This window comes from Balaenoptera acutorostrata, assembly GCF_949987535.1.
Source record: "Balaenoptera acutorostrata chromosome 3 unlocalized genomic scaffold, mBalAcu1.1 SUPER_3_unloc_1, whole genome shotgun sequence".
In the NCBI taxonomy this organism is placed as follows: Eukaryota; Metazoa; Chordata; class Mammalia; order Artiodactyla; family Balaenopteridae; genus Balaenoptera; species Balaenoptera acutorostrata.
The window spans coordinates 1548786-1568504 of record NW_026645489.1 but is presented as its reverse complement, the minus strand read 5'-3'; the positions used below and the strand labels follow the sequence as shown (position 1 = coordinate 1568504).

Below are 19719 nucleotides of genomic sequence, written 5' to 3'. Positions count from 1 at the left end.
GCGCGGGCCCGACACAGCACTTCTTCCCCGGAACACTGCCCCTCCCTGGCCGCCCTGGGCTGGAGGCCAGGGACCCCCATTCAGGCTGCAGTGTCCAACCTGCAGGGTGGAGACGGAGGGGCCCTGGCTTCTGGAAAAGGCAAACTGCTGCGGCCCCCCAGGAGCAGGGAAGTCACGGCTTCTGCCTGCTGTTACTAGGCAGCCTGGGGCTTCCTGCTGTGGGGACCTCGGGTCTGGGGGAGGAAAGGGGAAGACTTAGGGAAAAGGGGGGTCTCTGTGCTGCACCCAAAGCCAGATTCCCAGTGGCCGAGACGGGGTGGAAGGAGCCCCCAAGCTGAGGTGCCGATGCTCACTGTTTTCATCGGGAGCAACTCAAAGGAGACTTTTCTCCTTTCTCTGCAGAAATAGGGGCTGATTGCAGGGCGTTGTGTAAAGCATCAAGGTCTGAGCTTGTATCTGCGGTTTAAAGTCCGGCCACACACGCTGGCAACGTGCCGGTAGGAAACGAGTGAGCGCCTCACCCCAAGCTGGCCCAGGCAGAGGGGTGGACGCCCCTGGCACAGACCTCCCGGTGGAGGCCTGTGCCCGTGAATGGAGAGCAGCGGCCTGAGTTGGTCCCTTGTGTCCCGGAGACAATGGGCTCTGTGTGGGGCGTGAGAGGGAGGGGCCGTCGCCCTTGGATTTGGAGTCTCTGTCAAGCAGCCCAACAGAGGTGGGGCTGGGGACCCCGAGGCAGTGAAGGGAAAGGGCCGTCAGCCCGTGAAGGGACTTCTGAGAATCCAGGTCCTTCACGGTCCTTGGGGGCAGCACATAAAGCAGGGCTGGGGGACGGGAAGCCCAGGTCTGCCCCTCCCCTCCTCCGGGCCTCGTGTCCTCCTTTGTCTGAAGGGTCTGGGGGCCGGGTGTTGCCACCACACAAATGTACTAGCAAAGTTCCTGGACCCCTTGCTGTCCTCGTGAGCCACACAAAACCAACAGGGGTTTTAGGCGAGCAGGCAGAGGCAAGACGAGAGTAAACATCCTCTTAAAGGCTCTTCAAACACGCCATCAACTTGCAGTGTGTACACGATTCCTAGACATGCTGGGCAGAGTCCTCAAGACCCTCCACGGGGGCGGCAGGGTGTGGAAGTGAAACGGAGCCCACCCACCCTGAGGGCCAACTGTGCCCCGAGACTGTCCCTCGGATCGGGGCTGTGGGGCCCCCTTCGCATCTGCTCCCAAAGCCCAGGGCAGCACCTGACACCCAAGGGTGACAAGTCCCTGGCCGTGTCGTGAGGCCCGGGCCAGCTTCTGACCTCAGTTTCCGCAGCAAAGGCTGAGCGTGTCCGCTGTGGTTTGGGAAGCATGTTTACAGACATCAGCCCCTCGAAGGAGACCGGTCTCTGCAGCCCAGGGGACCCTTGACACTGCAGCCCACGCTCAGTGGCTGTGATCTGCCCAGTGGGCTGGGAGCTGAGCTGCGAGGGGCAGGAAGCAGAGTGGCAGCTCTCTGTGCAGGTCACATCTCACCTGGCCGTGACCAAGGCCAGCTCCTGGGCATCAGTCGGGAAGCCACTCGGGTAGCCTGGGCATGAGTCACCAGACTGTGAAAGTTAGAGACGTCTAAGGATGCCCTAGAGGCTACTGCATGCCCGTGGTGTCACCAGCAGGGCCTGGCAATCAGGCTGCACTCAAGAAACACTGAGCCACGTGAGCGTGGGGCTGGCCTCCGCAGGTGGCCACATGCGGGTCCAGAGGCCGAGCCAGGGATAAATCACAGCCTCCATCTCACAATGGAAACGTCAGGTTAAAACAAAGAACGTGGCTCTCACTCCCTCCTAGCAATCCTTGAAAAATATCTTGCAAAACTAAGGTTGTTTCCACCCAACTTGCTGTTCCTTTGATTCATTCATGCCCCACTCAGTTCCGCTCCTGTCAATCAAACATCTCCAGTGCACAGCGGGCTCTGAAGAAGAGATGGAAATGGCAGGTCCCAGGTCGAAGGCAAATATGCGTTGAGTTGGCCATGAGTGTTGTCACAAGGCACACCTGGTTCCGATCCTGGCAGGCCCCTGCCTGTGTGTCCCCACTGCAGAAGGGGGACTAATAGCGGCCTCAGAGTTGGTGCTGCGCAAATGATGGTGCTACTCCTGGTACCCTCGAGAACGCTGTCCCTGTCGTCCCATTCGATAGACACAAATACCCCAGTGAGGAATACAGGAAAGGCGCTTGTCCCAGAGAGAAGCTGACCTCACGCAGTTCCTCTGTGACAGCGGACCTCAGGCAGGTCCACGCACCCCAACAGGAATCTCCTTGGTCTGCTCAGCCCCCGTGATACTGTTCAGGTGGGGACATCCAAAGTGACCCCTCTGCCCCCAGCTGCTTCTTTTCCAGACACTTGTGGGGACATCTTGGCCTCTTCTCCATTTCCTTTCTAGCACTTGCCATAATCTGTAATTATTTATTTGTGGCTGGAATTAACTTGTGTGCTGTTGTCTCCCTCTGCTTTTCTGCAAGTTCCCTTGGGGAGAGGCCTCGTCTGTCTTGCTTACTCTCAGCCCCATTTCCTTGATGCTCTGAGTGGGCCGGACCTGGGCGGCATCTCCCTTCCAGGACTGATATTTAGAAACCGTCTCCAGGCAGTAAGCTGGGGCAGCCGTACAGCTCACCTCCTTTGTTTTTGTTTTGTTTTGTTTTGTTTTTTGACTGTGCTGCACAGCTTGTGGGATCTCAGTTCCCCGACCAGGGACTGAACCCAGGCCACAGCAATGAAAGCCCGGAATCCCAATCACTAGGCCTCCAGGGAACTCCCACCTCCTTTGTTTCTTGTCTCTCACTGCCTTTTGTTCCCTTGATGTCCATTGTTTTGAAACCATTGTTTTGTATATTTGGTACATCTTTTAGATGTTGGGAGGGGATGGGTAGTGGTGCCAACTCTGGGCCTTGTTACTCCGTCTTGGCCAGAAGCTGAAGTCCCAAATATAAGCTTTTAACGATGCATTTCTTGACTGAAAAGATAGCGGCTACTTGAAAAAGCAAAACTGAGTCCGTGTTGTTCTAAATCGCTCTCTGGTTGTCAGTCCCATTATCTTTACAGGCATCAGGAGTGTTTAATGAATACAGCAGACAAAGCCTCATTGAGTCCCAGGAGAGAGGGTGTCGTGACCCCTGATATATCATGACAGCTCCTGCCTTTCTGTCGTGTTTGCAGAACTTGGCGGGGAGCGAGGGGGAGTGACAGAGGAGTCAGCGCTGCGGCAGCCTCGTGTCTGGGACTTCACGTTCTGGTGGCCTCAGCCTCCTCCTCCGTCTGACCACCTGCCTCTCACAAGGCATCACCCTGCCCCTTGAACCTTGGCGCCAAGTGGCTTCCTCTCCTCGGCCACAAATGACCTTCACCTTGCACATCAGCACCTCCTGTGTCTCCTCTCCTCTTGGAGCCTGCTGGCTCCTTGAGCAAGGTGATCAGGTCTTGGGCAGCTGGCATTAGACCCGGGAAGGGCACAGTTTACATCTAATTCATCTTTGAACTCCCAGCTCCTAGCACGGTGCCAGGCACAGAGGGTGATTAGGAAATGTTTGGTGAATGAATGAATGAATGAGTGAGAACCTTCATGATTCTGTCTTCTCGAATATGAGCCATCAGTCTGCCCACAGGGTAAACGGTCTTATCACATCTGGAAAGTAGTACTGGCCACGCCCAGTGAGAAGGAAGTTCAGGCAGGGGCAGACCTGGCCTGCAGCCTACAGATCCTGGGGTCTTAATCCTGGCCCCTGGGAAAGCTGCTTGATCCTGAGCCTCAGTATTTATTCTCTTTTCTGAAATGACACCTCCTAGGCTTCCTCAGACTCCAACATCTCCTGATCTTTTCTAATGTAAAAAGAATGAGTCAAGCAAGGATAAATAAGGATGCATTCTTTGAACACAATAGCTGTTTTCTTGGCAAAATCCAAGATTTATGCCTTGGACTGTTTCACAAAACACCTGCCTCTTTTCATATCTGGTAGTATTTTTGCTTGGGGTAGTTTCCTCACATGCAAGTGGTGAGCAGTACACTGCTGAATATTAGAGGGGGACCCTCTGCAGAAGGACCCTCTAGAACAAACCTCCCTGCTTTCATTATCAACTGTGTTTGACAAAAGTCAGCAAGAAGGAAATTCCCACCTCATTAACAGCGAATGTAAAGAAAAGAACATCAAGAGAGGCACTCTGAAATTTAGCATCTAATTCCAAATGAAGTTTAGAATCAACCCTTTCTTCTGTTTCAAGTTGATGGAACTTCTCAGCAGGGGCCCAGGTGGCATTCTGGAGGGACAAGTCTACCTTGTGTGGGAATATCCGGGTCACTGTTGGTAACATCCGTAGCTGCTAGGCAACCAAAGACAGCCCCCACCCCCGGATTTCCAAATGCCCCCAGGAGGGGTGCTGCCCCTGGCTGAGACCACACACTGGTAGATGACTGCCCTGGCCATGGGAGTGCTGCGTAAATTGTGGGCCACTGGTGTGAGGGTTCCCAGGGGCTGCGGGCTTGGCCCTGGACACTTGTCCAGAGGTGTCATAGCCTGGGTAGAATCGACAGAAAACAAAACTGCTTCCCTTGGCAGTGAAAATGCAAACCATTTGGGGCCGGGACCCCGTGTATCTGGTTGCTCTTCTGATTCTCCAGCAATGACCACTGCTGTGGGGAATATCTGTGCCCAGTGACCCTGGGGAGACTCCGCGAAGCCAGAGACACCCCAAGATGAACAATTAGGGGGAAGGATTTTGTGTTTGACATTTCACAGAAAAAGCATTGAAGAAGTTCATCATGGGGAAAAATGAGAATCCTTTTGGATTGCCTCTCTGTTATTCTAGAGTTTATTCCCCTTTTGAATTCTATATTCTCTATCTTTTCAGTGTTGGGCTTTCTAAAGGCCTGCTTTCACCGGGCTGAGAGCAGCCACGTGGCTCAGTGACATCCTTGTCCCAGTCATTTCTTAGGATGCATTTCTGAATCTGCTTGGTCTCTGTGAGGCTCTGAGCTCCACCTCTGGGGACCTTGCATCTGTTAATGGGGCTTTAGTACCTGTTCCCTGGGAAGCACATAAAGGCTTCCTGGATCTCCTAATCCAGATGCAACAATGCCACAATTTGGTAACAGTTTGGTAACCTGTAACCACTCCCTTCTCTCCATCTTTCCTTGTTCCCAATGGGAGTATACAAGAGTACAAGCACTTGGGGAAAACAGCATGGCAGTTCCTTACAAAGTTAACTATACACAAACCATAGGATCCAGTGATCCCACTCCTAGCTGTTTATCCAAGAGAAATAGGAACACATATCTATATCAAGAAAGTAGGCCTATACCATGTTCGCAAATGTTTACAGGAGCTTTGTTCACAAAAGTCAAAACCTGGAAACAGCCTAGGTGTCCATCAGCAGGTGAACAGGATAAACAAATGGCAGTATATACATATAATGGAATACATCTCAGCTATAAAAGGAAGCAATTACTGAAATATGCAACGATGTGGGTGAATCACAGAACCACTGCTATACAAAGGAAGCAAACAAAAATACACACTGCATGATTCCATTTATGTGAATTTCAAGAACAAGCAAATCTAATCTGTGACTTTAGAAAGCAAAACAGGGTTTTGCTGGTTGCCAACAGGGTAGGGATTGACTAGAAGGAGGCACAGGGAAGCTTTCTGGGGTGATGGAAATATTCTATGTCATGATAAGAGGTGTGGCTTACACTGGTGGACGCATTTGTCAAAGCTGATCAGATGGTACACTTAAGATGGGTGCATTTCACTATATGTAAATTACACCTTGATGATGATAACAATAAAAACATCATCAATAATAGTAATTTAATAATGAAGCCACCCATGGTATCCTTTGGGAAATCTGTCACTATTCCCTGTCATTTTCCTTTCGGAAATCTGTCACTGTTGTACCCTTCGAGGTGCCTATTATTAAGTCTGGGGCATAGTTTTGATTCTTTTGCATATATTCACATCTTGAAGAACTGCCCCAAACTAGTAATGTCTGTATGTCTGTCTGTCCATCTGTCCTCCCTTACCAGCCCCCTGTCTCTTTCCCTCCCTCCCCCTTTTCCTCTCTCTCTTTCCCTCACTTCCATTCCTTTTGCAATTCCAGGCAATTCTTTCCAGGTGGGTCTAGGTATTCCAGAGCCTCTGGGATAAGGCTGTGTGATGTCTCTGCTTTTCTCAGAGCAGAGGAAACCGGCTTTGCTGCGAGCCTCATCTACACCCATGTGTGGGTCCACCCACACAGCTCATGCCAAGGGGGAGGACAGGTTCACCCCCAGGACCCCACGGACTGAGTAACGACAAGGGGGCCCTGCAGCACCCATGTCATATGCTTTCCAAATTGTGGCCGCCCACAAGCTGAGACAGCTGCGGAAACCCACCACATGGACCAAACCCAAGAAGGGAGAAAATCTGCCTCTTGCAAAAAATCAGCTTACGAAACGGATGTTGACAGGCCTCCCTTTCTCTGCCCCGCCCAGTGTGCTCTGCGAGCCCTGCTCCTCACCCTCACCTTCAGAGGAAGCAGATTTAATGCCCCAACTGAGAGAATGAGATGTTCTGTTATTTTTCATGGGAAATTAAACCCGACCCTGCTGTCAGCTCATGCCAAGGGAGGATGGATGGCCCGGGGTGCGGTGCTTAACCCCAGCTCGGAGCACGCTGCCTGGCTGGAGGCCAACCATGATGTCACCTGCCGCTGGGCGGGGGTGGGGACAGCAGGACAGGTTGGAGAGCCTTCATCCGGGTGATGGATGGCAGTGGTGTCACCCACAACGGTCCACCTCTGATGCCGGCTGGGACCCACTCATCCAGGGGACACTCAGGCTGCTCCCGTCTCTTTCAGCTCCCAACGCTACCTCGTGTCCCATTGAGGAAAGCTGGTGGTCAGGGCTGGTGATCATCATCGCCGTATGTTGTGCCTCCCTGGTGTTTCTCACTGTGCTTGTCATCATTTGCTACAAAGCCATAAAGAGGTGAGTGCTCACCCAGCGCTGAGCCCAGAGGGGACCCCAGCTGGGCTCAGGGGTCCTCTGCCCACCCCCATTCTGTTTTTGGGTTTTTTTTTTTAATAATAAAAATTGTTAAGCATTTAAGAAGCAGAAAGAATGTACAATGAACGCCCATCTACCTTCACTCTGATTCAACAGTTATCAAGATTTGGCTAATGTTTACTCTCTTTCCTTTTCTTTGTATCTTTTTCTTTGCTGAAGTATTTAAAGTTGATCTCAGATATTACGCCCCTGCCATTTTAGGGGGGTCAGCGAGCATTTGATGAGCGCCAATTATATGTCAGGCTCGATGCAGTATAAAGCTCCCCTATCTGTAAGTCGCAGGCCCTGCTGTCAAGAGCTCTCTCCAGGCCTGGGAGTATGGAAATAATCCTTGCAGGGTGGGTGATGGAGCGGCTGGAGGGGGTACCATGCTGGTTTGGAGTGGGAACTGAGTTTCGGAGTCCGATCTAAATTCAGACTCCAGTTCAAGCTGTGTGACCAGGAGGAAATCAGCTCTCTGGCCCTCAGTTTCCCTATTGGTAAAATGGGGGTAAAGAGTAACGGTCTCACCCTGGGGAATGGTGAGATGCCTTCTGTGAATGGCCTGCATAATATGTATACTCTGCAGTGCCTGGCGTACAGTACGTGCTCACCACGTACTGCACCAACTTTCACTGTTTCCATAGTCAAAGACAGAGGAAGAAGGCTGACAGAGGAGCGAGTGAGGTTCTCTTGGGAGGAGAGGTAGCGATGCCTCAGAGAAGGTTTTCCGTGAATGTGCCACCTCAGCTGGGTTTTGAAGGATGAATAGGAGTGTTCCAGCAGGATCATGAATGATCCAAACAGCCAATTATCTTTCAATAACACTTGCCGACATTTCTGTTAACTACCATCTCACTTGAGTTGGGGTGTGCAGCTCAGTATGGTTATTGTTGGGGCCTGAGGAGGTTTGAGGTGTGTCCAGGGCCCTAAGTACGGCAGAGTAGGCCACGGTGTGATACCCCCTGCAGTTACAATACAGTAGCTCTGGCTATGTCCTTTGATTTCCAGTTCTTAGCCTCCTCCAAAAAAATGGCCTCCCTGGCCTTGGGGGACGTTAGGGGAAGATAAAATCAAAAGACAAACAATAATGTTGCAAAACGCCAGCGGGCCATAGGGATTGTTAATATGTTTTTAAGAAAGTTTTTAAAAAATTCCCTAAGGCCCAAAGTTAGAGGATCTATTCAGAGCAATCGTAAGACCAAAGTTATTTAACTTTACCCGTTTAGTCCGTTGTTCTGTGTGATTTCACTTTAATAATTCAAAAGCAGAAAGAGTAAAATATCAAGTCAAAAGTCTTAAAACATGCATATATGGTCAGGCACACAGGGTGAAGGGCTGCATCAGGCCAACAGCATGGGAGTGTCCCGGTGACCAGGCAGGAAAGGCAGAAGTCGTGAACTCTGATGGGGGTGAAACAGCATTTGAGCTGAGAGCCTGCTGCAGCCGGAGGAGGATTTTAAGAAGCAGAGCAGGGGAGGCATTCCAGGCAAAGGCAGCTGTGTGCGCAAAAGCACCAGGTGCCAGGAAGCCCCCGTGACGGGGCAGATGAGGCTGGAGGGAGCCCTGCGCCCGACGGGGGAGGCGTCTGCCCCACCAGGCGGAGCGTTGGCCCGTGATTCAGTAGACACAGGGAGCTACTGAAGGTTCTGGGGGAACAGTGTGCAAGATCCACCCGGGGCACTGCCAGAGAACGGGGCACTAGTCCCCTCAAGGACCCTCCTTCCCCCAGAGTCAGGCTGCACCATCTTTTTAATAAGCTCAGGCTCTTCCAAAAGATACAGCGTCGCTTCCGCCTCTCTCTCTCTGCCCCAAACTCTCCTGAAGAAACGGGCTACCTGCTCCAAGGGCAGGAGGCCAGGGCGAACCTATCAGAAGAAGCTGACGTTCACAGCTGCGCACTGTGGCGTTCGGCCAGCGGTGGCCTTGTTTCGGCGGAGCGGCGGCCCTCACAGAACGTGTGTGGAGGCCCCGCCCCCACCGCCCTCGGGGAAACCGGAGGGGCCTCCCGTCTCCTTCCGCCGGCTCTGGGCTCTTGGTTCCCGGGTCTGTCAGCCGCCTGGAAAGACAGAGAACTCGCCCCAGGCGGCTCAGTGGGTCCCTTCCATGGTGTGGCTGGGACTCCTTCCCGGAGGGTCCCGGAGGGTGGGCGGGTCTTCCTCCCAGGGGTGTGGGCGTGGCCTCCTCCTAGGGTGTGGGCGGGGCCTCCTCCAGGGGGTGTGGGCAGGTCCACCGAGCGATGGAATTCGTGAAGCATTTCAGGACTAAAAGCAGTGGGAGCTCTTAGCACCCCTAGGACAACGGAAATAATACACAGGGAACCTAGAGAGCCCGGAGACTCGAAAGAAGGGCTAATCAGCAGGACCTGTGGTTGGAACTGCTGGAGATGCAGCCCCAAAACAGCAAGTCGGGGGAGAAAACTCCCCACCCTTTCTTTCTCCAGGCTCCCAGGTCTCCTGAAGGTGCCTCCCATTGGCCAAACCCAAGAAACAGAGGAGCCCAGGAGACACTGCATAGGTGTCAGCCTCCCGGGCCCACGTAGTAAACGGAGCACAGTCCCTTTTCTGCCCCAGCGCCAAGATCAGCAGCCTCCTCTGGGTGAAGACCCAGCCCTCTGCCGTCCAGACCCTCACAGACCAGAGAGGGCATCCCTGGCACAGGAGGACGGATAATCAGTGACCGGAGGGACTGCTGCTCACGGTCAGTGGGGGCAGAAATAGAGGCCAGTTCTCCCAGAACCCTCCTGGAAGGAAGCTTGACCTGGGGAAGGTGGATCAGCCTCTCGTGGGTTGGGGGAGAAGGAGCAAGCAGAAGTTACACCCGGTGCAGGAGAGCAAATGCCCCCTCCCAGCTCCCCCAGTTGACCTCTGTAAGAGATAGCCTGGCGCAGGCAGCTGTCTGTATGCATTTCTCTCCCGAGTAAATGGAAGATTTCTTGCTCACAGTCAATTCTTTTTGGTTAATAATTCATCTGAAACATGCCTTTTCTCTCAGGAGACAAAAGCATTGCATGTCGCTATAAAACCATTAAAAGGAAAATTCAGTGATAGACCCTGCTTTCTTAAAAAAAAACACTCTCACAGCCTGGAGTCCTAGGGGAGGATTTCCAAGAGATCTTTATGAATGGCCACAACACAGCCTTTTGGAGCCAGATTGCTGGGAGGATGGTTCTAGGATCAGCTGGGATGGGAAGGAGATGATTCTGGAGATGCCAGCTCGGCTTGGCATGTGGGGTGTGGCCGCAGGGATGAGAGAAGATGGGGGGGCAGATGCAGAAGGAGCACCCCCATGGTGCCCTCACTGGGCATTGACCTTGATGGGAGGTGGGGTCTACTTAGCACTTTCCACACACAGACTCAGTGACTCACACTTCATCCTGTGACTCAACAAATGTTCCCAAGGTCCCAACTCTGAGCTGGGAGGTAAGGTGCTCACAGGGCATCCAGGTTGGGGGATCCCAGAGGAGGGGGCGCCTCACCTAGATCTGGGGTCTTGAGAAGTTTTTTGGAAGGAGATGGGCATCCCACGTGTTAGTCAGTGGGACTAACACGTGCAGTGGCCCCCAAGTCCCCTGTCAATAACCCACATTCTGGAGGGTTTCCAGCCATGGGGAGCCCACGCGGTCTATATTCCAGTGGCTCCTTACTCTGAGCTTGCTGTGACCACTGGATGGTCAGGCCCCAGAGCCCTTGGGCGTTCTGGACCTCGTGCTCCATCCAGGCCTCTTCCCCACCCCAGGCCTGGCATGTACCTGTCATCAGACAACAGGACAGCCTGGAGCTGTTAAAAGAACCCAGAACTGGGAGTCAAGACCCCCGTGTTCTGTTCCCAGCCCCAGCCCAGCTCAGTGGGTATCACTGCCCTCATCTTCAAAGTGAGGGTCCCTCAAGTCTCTGTCCAGTTCCCTGAGCCTTTGTTTCTCTGTCCTGGGATGGCAGGCGGACCACTGCCACTAGGTCCTTCCACTGCCCGGACGTGTAAATACTGGGCCAGGTGCCAGGGCTGTGCTTGGCCTGGGCGCTTTGGTGGTGGGTGCTTCAGGCACAGCCTCTGCCTTCACTGCACACATCCCTGGGGGAAGAAGTGGGTGTTAGTCAGATTGCCCCCCGAAGGACCAGGAATTACAATGGGAGAGGACTGCCTGGAGGGAAGACCAAAGCTCTGTGAACAGGGACGACAGAAGAACCTCTTGATCCAGGGCGGGACAAGGACCTCAGACAAGCCGGAGTCAGCGAGAGGCATGGAGATCAAGCTCCAAGGTGCGGGGTGCCCAGTGCCTGGGAAGGAGGGCCAGGTGGCACCCCACAGGCCTGTGGGCCCTCAAGAGTGAGGTCGTTCTCCTAGGTGGGTTTGCAGCTTCTCTGCCGGCCACGCGCTTCATGCAGAGACCTGTGCTGCAGAGATGGCCTCACCCCTCCCAGCCCCCTCCCTTGAGCTACCCCCACTCCCAAGGCACAAGAAGAACACCCTGCTTCCTTTGGTCGTGCATGGCACGGGTCCTTCACCCTCTGCCATCGATTTGCCATTAAGCCACTTGACAGCCACTTCCTTCTAATTTACAGGGTATTGGCTGAAAGACCAATAAAAGGCTGCAGAACAGTTTGGCCCATCCTGCAGGCTGCTAATTGCAGACAATAAGCAAGCATGCTGTTCCCTGGGAGTGCGCTGCGGTGTGCACACCTGAGAGTGCCTGGGCACCCGCATCGTTGCTGGGATCCCGTGCGCATCAGCTTTTCGTGGTTGAGTTGCTTCCAGGAGAACAGGCGCTTCTGAACACCCAAGTCTCCTTGATGGGCCTTAGAACCCACTGACTGGCATAAGCTGCTCAGTGAGCCAGTGCTGGTCCACACATATTTATCGAGCACCTACTGTGTGCTGGGGCCTAGACTAGATGTCAGGGATGTAGCGATAAACAGGACTGGGTCCCTGCCCACCCCCTCCTTCTGGGGGAAGCAGAACAAACATACACACACTGGCAAATTAATAAATGAAGTGCTTTAAAAGACTGAGTGCTATGAAGAGGAAAAAAGAGAACCTCGGGGTAATGAGGGAGAGGAAGAGAAGGGGGTGGGAGAGGTGCTTCCCCTACCCCAAGTGTCAGGAGTGCCGTGCGTGCCTCTTGAGGTGGCTTTATGGTTAGAAAGTATGGTTAGGGCTTTGAACGTTCATTATCACTTTTTAATTTAATTTTTATTTTTATTAAAGCAACACATGCGCATAGTTAAAAATGTCAAATGAGTCACAGCCTATTAAGAAAACCAGCAGCCCTCTGAGTGTCCCTCTTTCTCCCCAAATCTCATTCATAAGAGGCAACCACTTTTGAGTGTTAATTGTTCCTTCTGGTATTTCCCTCCATGTTCTAAGTGATGTGGATACTCTATTTACATTTTCTTTCAATTTGAAACATTATCAATTGACTTTTAACTATAGCAGATACAAGGTTCAGGACCCTAACACTACCCACAGACGTACAAAGCGCTTCCCATCCACTTCCTATAGGTGTCTCCAGTGAGAGGTTCAGTGACTAGCCAGTGTCTCCCTTAGTAAGTGATAATGTAAATATTGATCACAGCTGAGTGTCCTATGATTTGTTTCCTTCCCTGGAGTTAGTGATGCCTCTTCCCAATATGGTCAAATACATCAGGTGATCAATCTGTCAGTTCCATGTTTGTCTTGGAGAATCCGTCCTCCTCTCCAGGTGGTTGGTAGCTCTCTGGGCTTGATGCACAGCCATTGCGTTCTCCAACAGCCTTCCAAGCTCCCCTCTGGGAACTTGCTGCACTCAGCTCTCTCCCTCTCCTTCTCCCACTCCAGTTCTTTATTTCTTTAGCTTGACTCCATCGTGGAATTTGTTCAAGATCTTTCCTGAATCATAGACTTGATAGCAAGTCAGTTTAGTGAAGTTAGTTTTCTTTTTAGAATTGACGTTCTTTTTGGAGCTTTGAGATGGCCCAGAAGAGGGTTAGCTCTTACTGAGTGTATGGCAAGTCAAGAAGACCTGGTTCCCGGGCAGCTGGAATGCCATGGAGGAGGGCAAATGAGATTCCTGTGATGTCTGAGCCAGAATAAACCTCCATGGTCGTAGGAGGAAGCTGAGACCTGGATGGGGACAAGACGTGGCTCAGGTCACAGAGGTTTCCAGCCCTCCTCTCACATCCTTTGAGGACGCAGGGAGCTGCCCTCCTGGCTTCCAGCTGAGTCGTTACTGCTCTCTCAAGACCCAGCTCAAACACACCTCCTCGGACATGATGCCCTGGGCTGGGGTAGATCTTTCTTCCCCGCCAAGTGCTAGAGTTGTAGCTCTCCCTGGATTTACATTTCCGCTTTCTGCTCTAGGTCGGTTAATGTTGGTGTTTGCATGTGCATGTGCTTGTGCACGAGTGCGTGAGTGACTGTGCACACGCACGCACAGGCACACACAGGCACGTTAGACGGGGGAGTGGTCGTCCTGTCTCACTCATCTCCTCTCTCTCCTCCACAGCGCCTGGCACACGCCTGGCCCGTGGTAACTCTTCCATGACTTCCTGTGGTGCGAATGGAGGCTTGTTTGTACAGACTTGCCAGAGTCTGCCTTTAAAAATGACAAACTCTATGTAGAATTTCAGTAAATTTAGTCGTTTTGTTCCTCTCCCTCTGGGTGAGTGAAGTAGAATCTGCTAGTAGAGTGAATAACGTGTGCACGGTTTTAATGCCTGGCCTCACCCCTTCGTCAGTTTCCTGACCGTCCGCCATCTCCGGCCCCTCCCGCCAAGCCCCTGCCCGGTACCCAAGCTCCAGTGCACGCACACTGACTCAGCAGCCCACTCTCCATGCCTCCTGGCCTCCCTGCCACCCGTACATGACACACTCTCGGCTGAGACTGCCTCAGAGGAGGCAGGCCCTGCCATCTGCTGCCTCCCCTTCCGCCCCAGAGGACACACCCGGCAGCCCAGTGCTCTCTTCCCCGGCCTCTGCTGAACTGCCTAGTTGGGGTCAGAGCAGGGGCCAGAGGAAGACAGGGTGGGCTGGGTCCGGGATTCAGAACAGGAGTGGAAACTCTTCATCCAGCCTCAACTTGCCATGAACTTCCAGGAGCAAGAAATTCACCTCGAATGCATCTTGCATCCCTGGGGTCTTGAGACTGGGGTTATCTTTTGCACCAACACCTCTTGGGACAGGTGGGGGCCTAATGCAGTGATTGGGTGCTTGAGACCCAGCCTTTCCCATCTGCCACTTCTATAGCAATGCCACTCCCCACAGGCCCCCAAATCCAACCTCTCTGGCTGGAATTTGAGACTATCATGTCCGGCTGTACCGTGAGTTAAGTTAGAAGTAGTATGCTCCGAGGAGGGACCCTTTTGGCATCGGTGCTGAGCACAGATGCATGGCCTCGGCTGCTCAGAAACCATCTTACTTCCTTTGGGACCTGCGCCGGATTCGGAGAGCTGGTTCCAGTGCTTTGCCGCAGGACCAAGACTCAACCTTCTAACTCCTGGGCCAGCACTCCTTCCCCTGAGCCACGCTGCCATCCTCTCGGCTGTCCCAGTGGTGGGATCAACACGCAGATTTCTTTTGAGTCCCAGATGCCACAGTATCTCTCATTATTTTTACCATCACCACACTTCTCCCTCCAAGAAGAGATTGGGCCCAGAAGGGGCTGGGGCGCAGGGTGTCCTGACCTGCCTTGGGCTCAGATACTTACTTGGGCTTATTTGTGCTTCTCCCCCGCCCCAAGGGGTCCACATGCTGTGGTGGGTGATGAAATCCCATCCTGGTGGTAGGAGGCGGGCTGTAGGGACCAGCTGCTCTGTCTGCCCGGGATCCTCTGTTCAGGAGCCCTGCGGGGTGCACCAGCAGATGGGAGGCTCAGACGGGTCCCTGCTTCTTAGGCCTTCTTCTTTTGTCACCAAGAAGCTCCATCCTCCCTGAACTCGTCTCTCCAGACATGCTGGGTCAAGGTTATGGGCAGGGTGAGGGGATAGACGGGAATCCCCGATACAAGGAGTCCTCTGATGGCTCCCATTGCACTCAGAATAAGATCCAGATGCCTTGTCCTGCCAGCCGGGTCCCGAGGCGGGCATGAGCCCCAGAGCCTCCCCAGTGCCATCCTTCGACTTGCTCAGCAGATGTGGCCGAACAAGGACGCCCTGGTGGTTGGTGGGGGGACGGTGAGCACAGGGGACGCGACTGGAGTGTGAGGTTGTTCATCAGCCACGTGTCTGGCTCGCCTTCCCCTGGTGATGGCAGAGGATGCGGGGTGGGAAATGGGGCTGCTGCTTCTCACAGTCAGGGACACCCTCTGTGGCCCAGAAAGGCTTGTCTTTGGCTTCTTGACGAGGTTTGGAGAAATCTGCAGTCTACAGAGGCGTCTCATGGTGGAATCCTGTGTGTGTGTGTGTGTGTGTGTGTGTGTGTGTGAACATGTATGTATGTGTGATATACATGTGCATGTATGTGTATGTGTGTGTGTAGTATGTATATGTATGGGTGTGGGGAGAGCATGTATGAGTGTATATGTGTGCACGTATGTGTGGGTTTGTGTATTGTGTGTGTATATGGGGGTGTGTGTGTGATGTATGTATAGTGGTGTGTGTGTATGAGCATGTGTGTGATATACGTGTGCATGTATGTGTATATGTGTGTGTAGTGTGTATGTATGGGGGTGTGTGTGGGCATGTATGAGTGTATGTGTGTGCATGTATGTGTGGGTTTGTGTATTGTGTGTATATGGGTGTGTGTGTGTGATATACGTGTGCATGTATGTGTGTATGTGTGTGTGTAGTATGTGTATGTATGGGTGTGGGGGGCATGTATGAGTGTATATGTGTGCATGTATGTGTATATGTGTGTGTGTAGTATGTGTATGTATGGGTGTGTGTGTGGGCATGTATGAGTGTATATGTATATGTGTGCATGTATGTGTGGGTTTGTGTATTGTGTGTGTATATGGGGGGGGTGTGACGTACGTGTAGTGTGGTATGTGTGTGTGCGTCTGTGCGTAGGTGTGTGTGTGTGTGTCGGGAGTGGGCTGTGGGGAGGATGAATGCCTTTGGAAGAGGGGGTCTGAGACCTTTAACCTCACTTCGCTGAGAATGACCCTCCGTGGGGTGCGTGAGACAAGAAAGCAGCCGGCAGCCCCCCCTCAAGCCCTCAGAGCTGTTCTTCGCTTCCAGTTACCCCACAGAGCAGGGGCTGCGGGTGGGGCCTGTGGCAGCCTTGCCAGCGTTGACCAAGAGGGCTCCGCCCGGCCCAGGCTGGACCAGCCGGTGTTCTGCAGGCAGTGAGCCATCGGCGCCGCCCTCCAAGCAGAGAACGGGGGGCCCCCTGTGCGCCAGGCCGGGGTGGGGTGGGCGTGGGGTCTCAAGGTGGGAGACCTCACCCTCCGACAGCTGGGAGTCGGGCACAGGGCCAAGGAAGAGCTCACTTCCCTTTCTCTTGGTTTTAGGAACCAGGCCATGTAGGCAGCCATTTGCGCCCATCTCTTCCCACACGAACCGGGTGGAAAGGCCTTTCTTTGGTTTAGCGGGACCTCCCCAGCTGGCTCCCGGAGGGGCCCGGCTGGGTCCGCACAAGCCTCCCTAGCACTTCAGGAGCCCTGCAGGGTGCACACTAGGTGGGAAGTCTATACGGACTGGAGACCACTCCAGTGACTGCTCCCCGCTGACCCCTTTCCAACCGCAGTACTGAGAGCTAACGCACACTTATGGAGCACTTACTGTACGCCAGATGCTCATCTAGGGGCTTGACACGCATTAACGTATTTAATCCTCCCAACGGGCCTATGAAATGGACACTGTTATTGTGCCCATTTTATAGACCAGGAAACTGAGGCCTAGAGAGGTTAAGTGGCTTGCCCAAGGTCACATGGCTAGAAAGTGGTGGAGCTGGGTTTACTGAGCCTGATTCTTCCTCCCAGCACTTCTGCAGTGTCACCCTGAAGAGCCGTGCCTAGAGAGAGGACGGAGACGGGGTTCAAGGCAGAGCCTTGTCCTGCCGTTGGTAAAGCTCCAGCTTCCACCGGGCTCCAGTGAACCCCGGAAGGGCTTCAGGACTGGGCTGGGGCAGCAGCCCAGGGAGCAGAGTGGATGGGGGCTCAGCTCCAGTGGGGGAGGGGAGCAGACCAAGTTCACTTCTCAGAAAAGCCCTTGGGGCAGCCACTTCTCCCCTCAGCGCACCCAGGCTCTTGGACTGCTCCTGAGGCAGTGCTGCGCCCACCAAATGTTGCCTTCTTTGCTGGGTGGAGCCCCTGCCGAGACCCCCTTTCCTGTCTGGGAAGCTGGCTGAGTCACTGAGAAGGCCCTGGAGCTCTCTCCTGGCCCTGTCCCCAGTGTCCCTCCAGCCATGCCCTCTGAGCCACAGTTCCCCCCAAGGCCCCCAAGGCCCCGGGAATGCAAAGGGGTCTCCCAGCCAGCAGCCTGCGTTAGAAATCTCTCCTCTCCTCCTGGCAGAAGGAATCCTGCTCATTTCCTACCTACTCCCTAAAAAGCACAGGAACTCTGTGCCCCCCAGGCTTTGTCCATTTCCCTGTGAGTTCCAGACCCCCTTCATCTCTTCATTATCCACCCCCTTTTTTTTTTTCTTTTTTTCTTTTTTTGGCTGCGCCACAAGGCATGAGGGATCTTAGTTCCCTGAGCAGGGATCAAACCCGTGCCCCCTGCAGTGGAAGCGCAGAGTCTTAACCACTGGACCGCCAGGGAAGTCCCTCATTATCCACCCTTGAAGGCCCTTAAGCCTCATCTCCCCTGCCCTGGACCCATTGCAGCTGATTTTTCAGACCTAGCCCAAGATTGAATATTTATTAGGGAGAAAAGCAGAAAAATCTTTGGGCCCAGAGATTTTTGCCTCTACTTTCTGGAACCCTGATTCTGATGAAATCCCTCTATATTAATGATGAATTTAGGAATCTCACTTAAGTCCATCGGTGGCCTCATGTTGGCAGCAACAAAGGATCTCACTGTAAGAATATGCATCCCCACACCCCATTTTCCAGACCAGGTAAAACTCCCTGAGTCAGAAATCAAGCCCACCCAGCAAGGTCAGAGCTGCTTGAGGCCCCTGGAAAGGGGTGGGTGGGACAGGAGGAAAGGTAAAGGAGACAGAGGGAGAAAGGCCCAGGGGGAGAGGTCAACTCAGAGTCTATCATTTCCAGGAGCCCATCACAAACACGGCAACTTGTCTGAGCCCTTTCTGAATTCCAGAAAGTGTTTGTGAGCATCTACATAAATGGGGTTTTCAGACCCTAGAACATAGCATGTGCTGGGTTAAAGCAAAATGAGACAGGCTTCTGGGAGGACTCTTGAGAACTTTGGGGAATCTCCAAGAGGAGGATGGAGGAAGGCCTTCCTAAGGTGATTGGACCACAGAGCCCATTTGGGGGGGGAATGCCTCCTTTATCATCAGTAGCAGCAGGATGCTGATTTAGCAGAAAGATGTCTGGACCAGGACATGGTAGTAGTGGGTGGTGCTCCAGGTCCCGCCACAAACTAGCTGGGAGGTCCTTGGGCAAGTCACAGCTCTCCCTAAGCCTCAGCTTCCCCATGAAATGAATCTCGTAACTTCAGGCTTAGCTTCTTCAGGGGACCGTTGTGAGAGGGGACGAGAAAGTGTGTGGCTGATAGCCATGTTGCCTCTGAGCAGGCCTGGTAGTCCCACCCCATGAAACTCCTGATAACCCGCTCACAGACCCTGCCTCCCCTAAACTAATCACCAAGGGCCTTATCCCATAGGCATCAAACTGTCACCACCTACCAGGCCTTCTTCTGATGGGTTTGGGGAGGCTCTGAGGACATTTGAGAAGGCAGATGCAATCAATCCCTAGGCTTTCAACCATGACCGCAAGCATTCAACTTAGACAACACACAATGAAAGCCAGTTCAGGCGCAGCCCCAGCGTTACTGGGGATACAGGAGGTGTCTGAGCTGCTGCCTCATGGGCCTCAGATCCACTCAAGAGACAGCAGGATTGTGGCATGGGGTCGGGCTACACAGCATGTATGGCATGGACCTGTTGGGAGTCTGTGGCCACTCAGGCCTGGGGCTGGGGGCCGAAGCCTTCCTGAACCATGCAGGAGAGGAGGTGGGATTTGAGCCAGGCCAGAAAACAGTGCTGTGAATTCAGAGTCTCAGAGAGTGGGCACGAGCCTTCTCAAAGCCTCCCTCCCAGCCTTCCCGATGCCCTGCGTTTGTAAGAGGAATGGCTCCTGGGGTTAAAGGGCCTCTGGAGTGAGTTTCAAATGGCTCGATGTGAAGTGTTTGAGAACCACTGGGGTGCACTAGTTTAGTCCGGACATTCACCATCACCACCACCACCACTGTTACCATCTCTACCGTCATCATCATTACCACTACCATCAACTGCACCACCATTACTATTACCGCTGTCATGGCCATCATCACCACCACCATGACCATCACTATCTTCACCACCATCAACTCCACCAGGACCTCCACCCCCATTACTATTACCACCGCTTCCACCCACCATCACTACCACCTTTACCATCACTGCCACCACCCCTGTCATCACCGTCACCGCCTCCACCACCATCACCACCAGCACCACCATTACCACCAGCACCACCATCCACTTCATCACATTTTCCACCTGCCTTTGATCACACAGAGATAAGATTATAAAGTCCAACCACTAGCACCTCTCCTCTTTTAACCGTCTGCACCCCAAATATTCATCG

At 53.3% G+C, this 19719-nt stretch overlaps 1 protein-coding gene across 10 annotated transcripts in view; it reads left to right on the top strand.

The window, feature by feature from the left end:
- PRIMA1 (proline rich membrane anchor 1) overlaps positions 1–19719 on the top strand; it is a 113327-nt gene that overhangs the window by 45693 nt on the left and 47915 nt on the right. For 8 of the 10 annotated variants that reach the window (XR_009006786.1, XM_057539179.1, XM_057539181.1 and 5 more), the window contains exon 4: positions 6863–6992. Coding sequence is in view for 8 of the 10 variants with exons in the window: in XM_057539179.1 (XP_057395162.1) it covers positions 6863–6992 (130 nt within the window). In the remaining 2 variants the exon portion in view is untranslated. Of the gene's footprint in view, positions 1–6862; positions 6993–11611; positions 11818–16473; positions 16642–19719 lie in introns of those variants that run through there. The other 2 variants (XR_009006787.1, XM_057539180.1) reach the window with 2 other exon arrangements.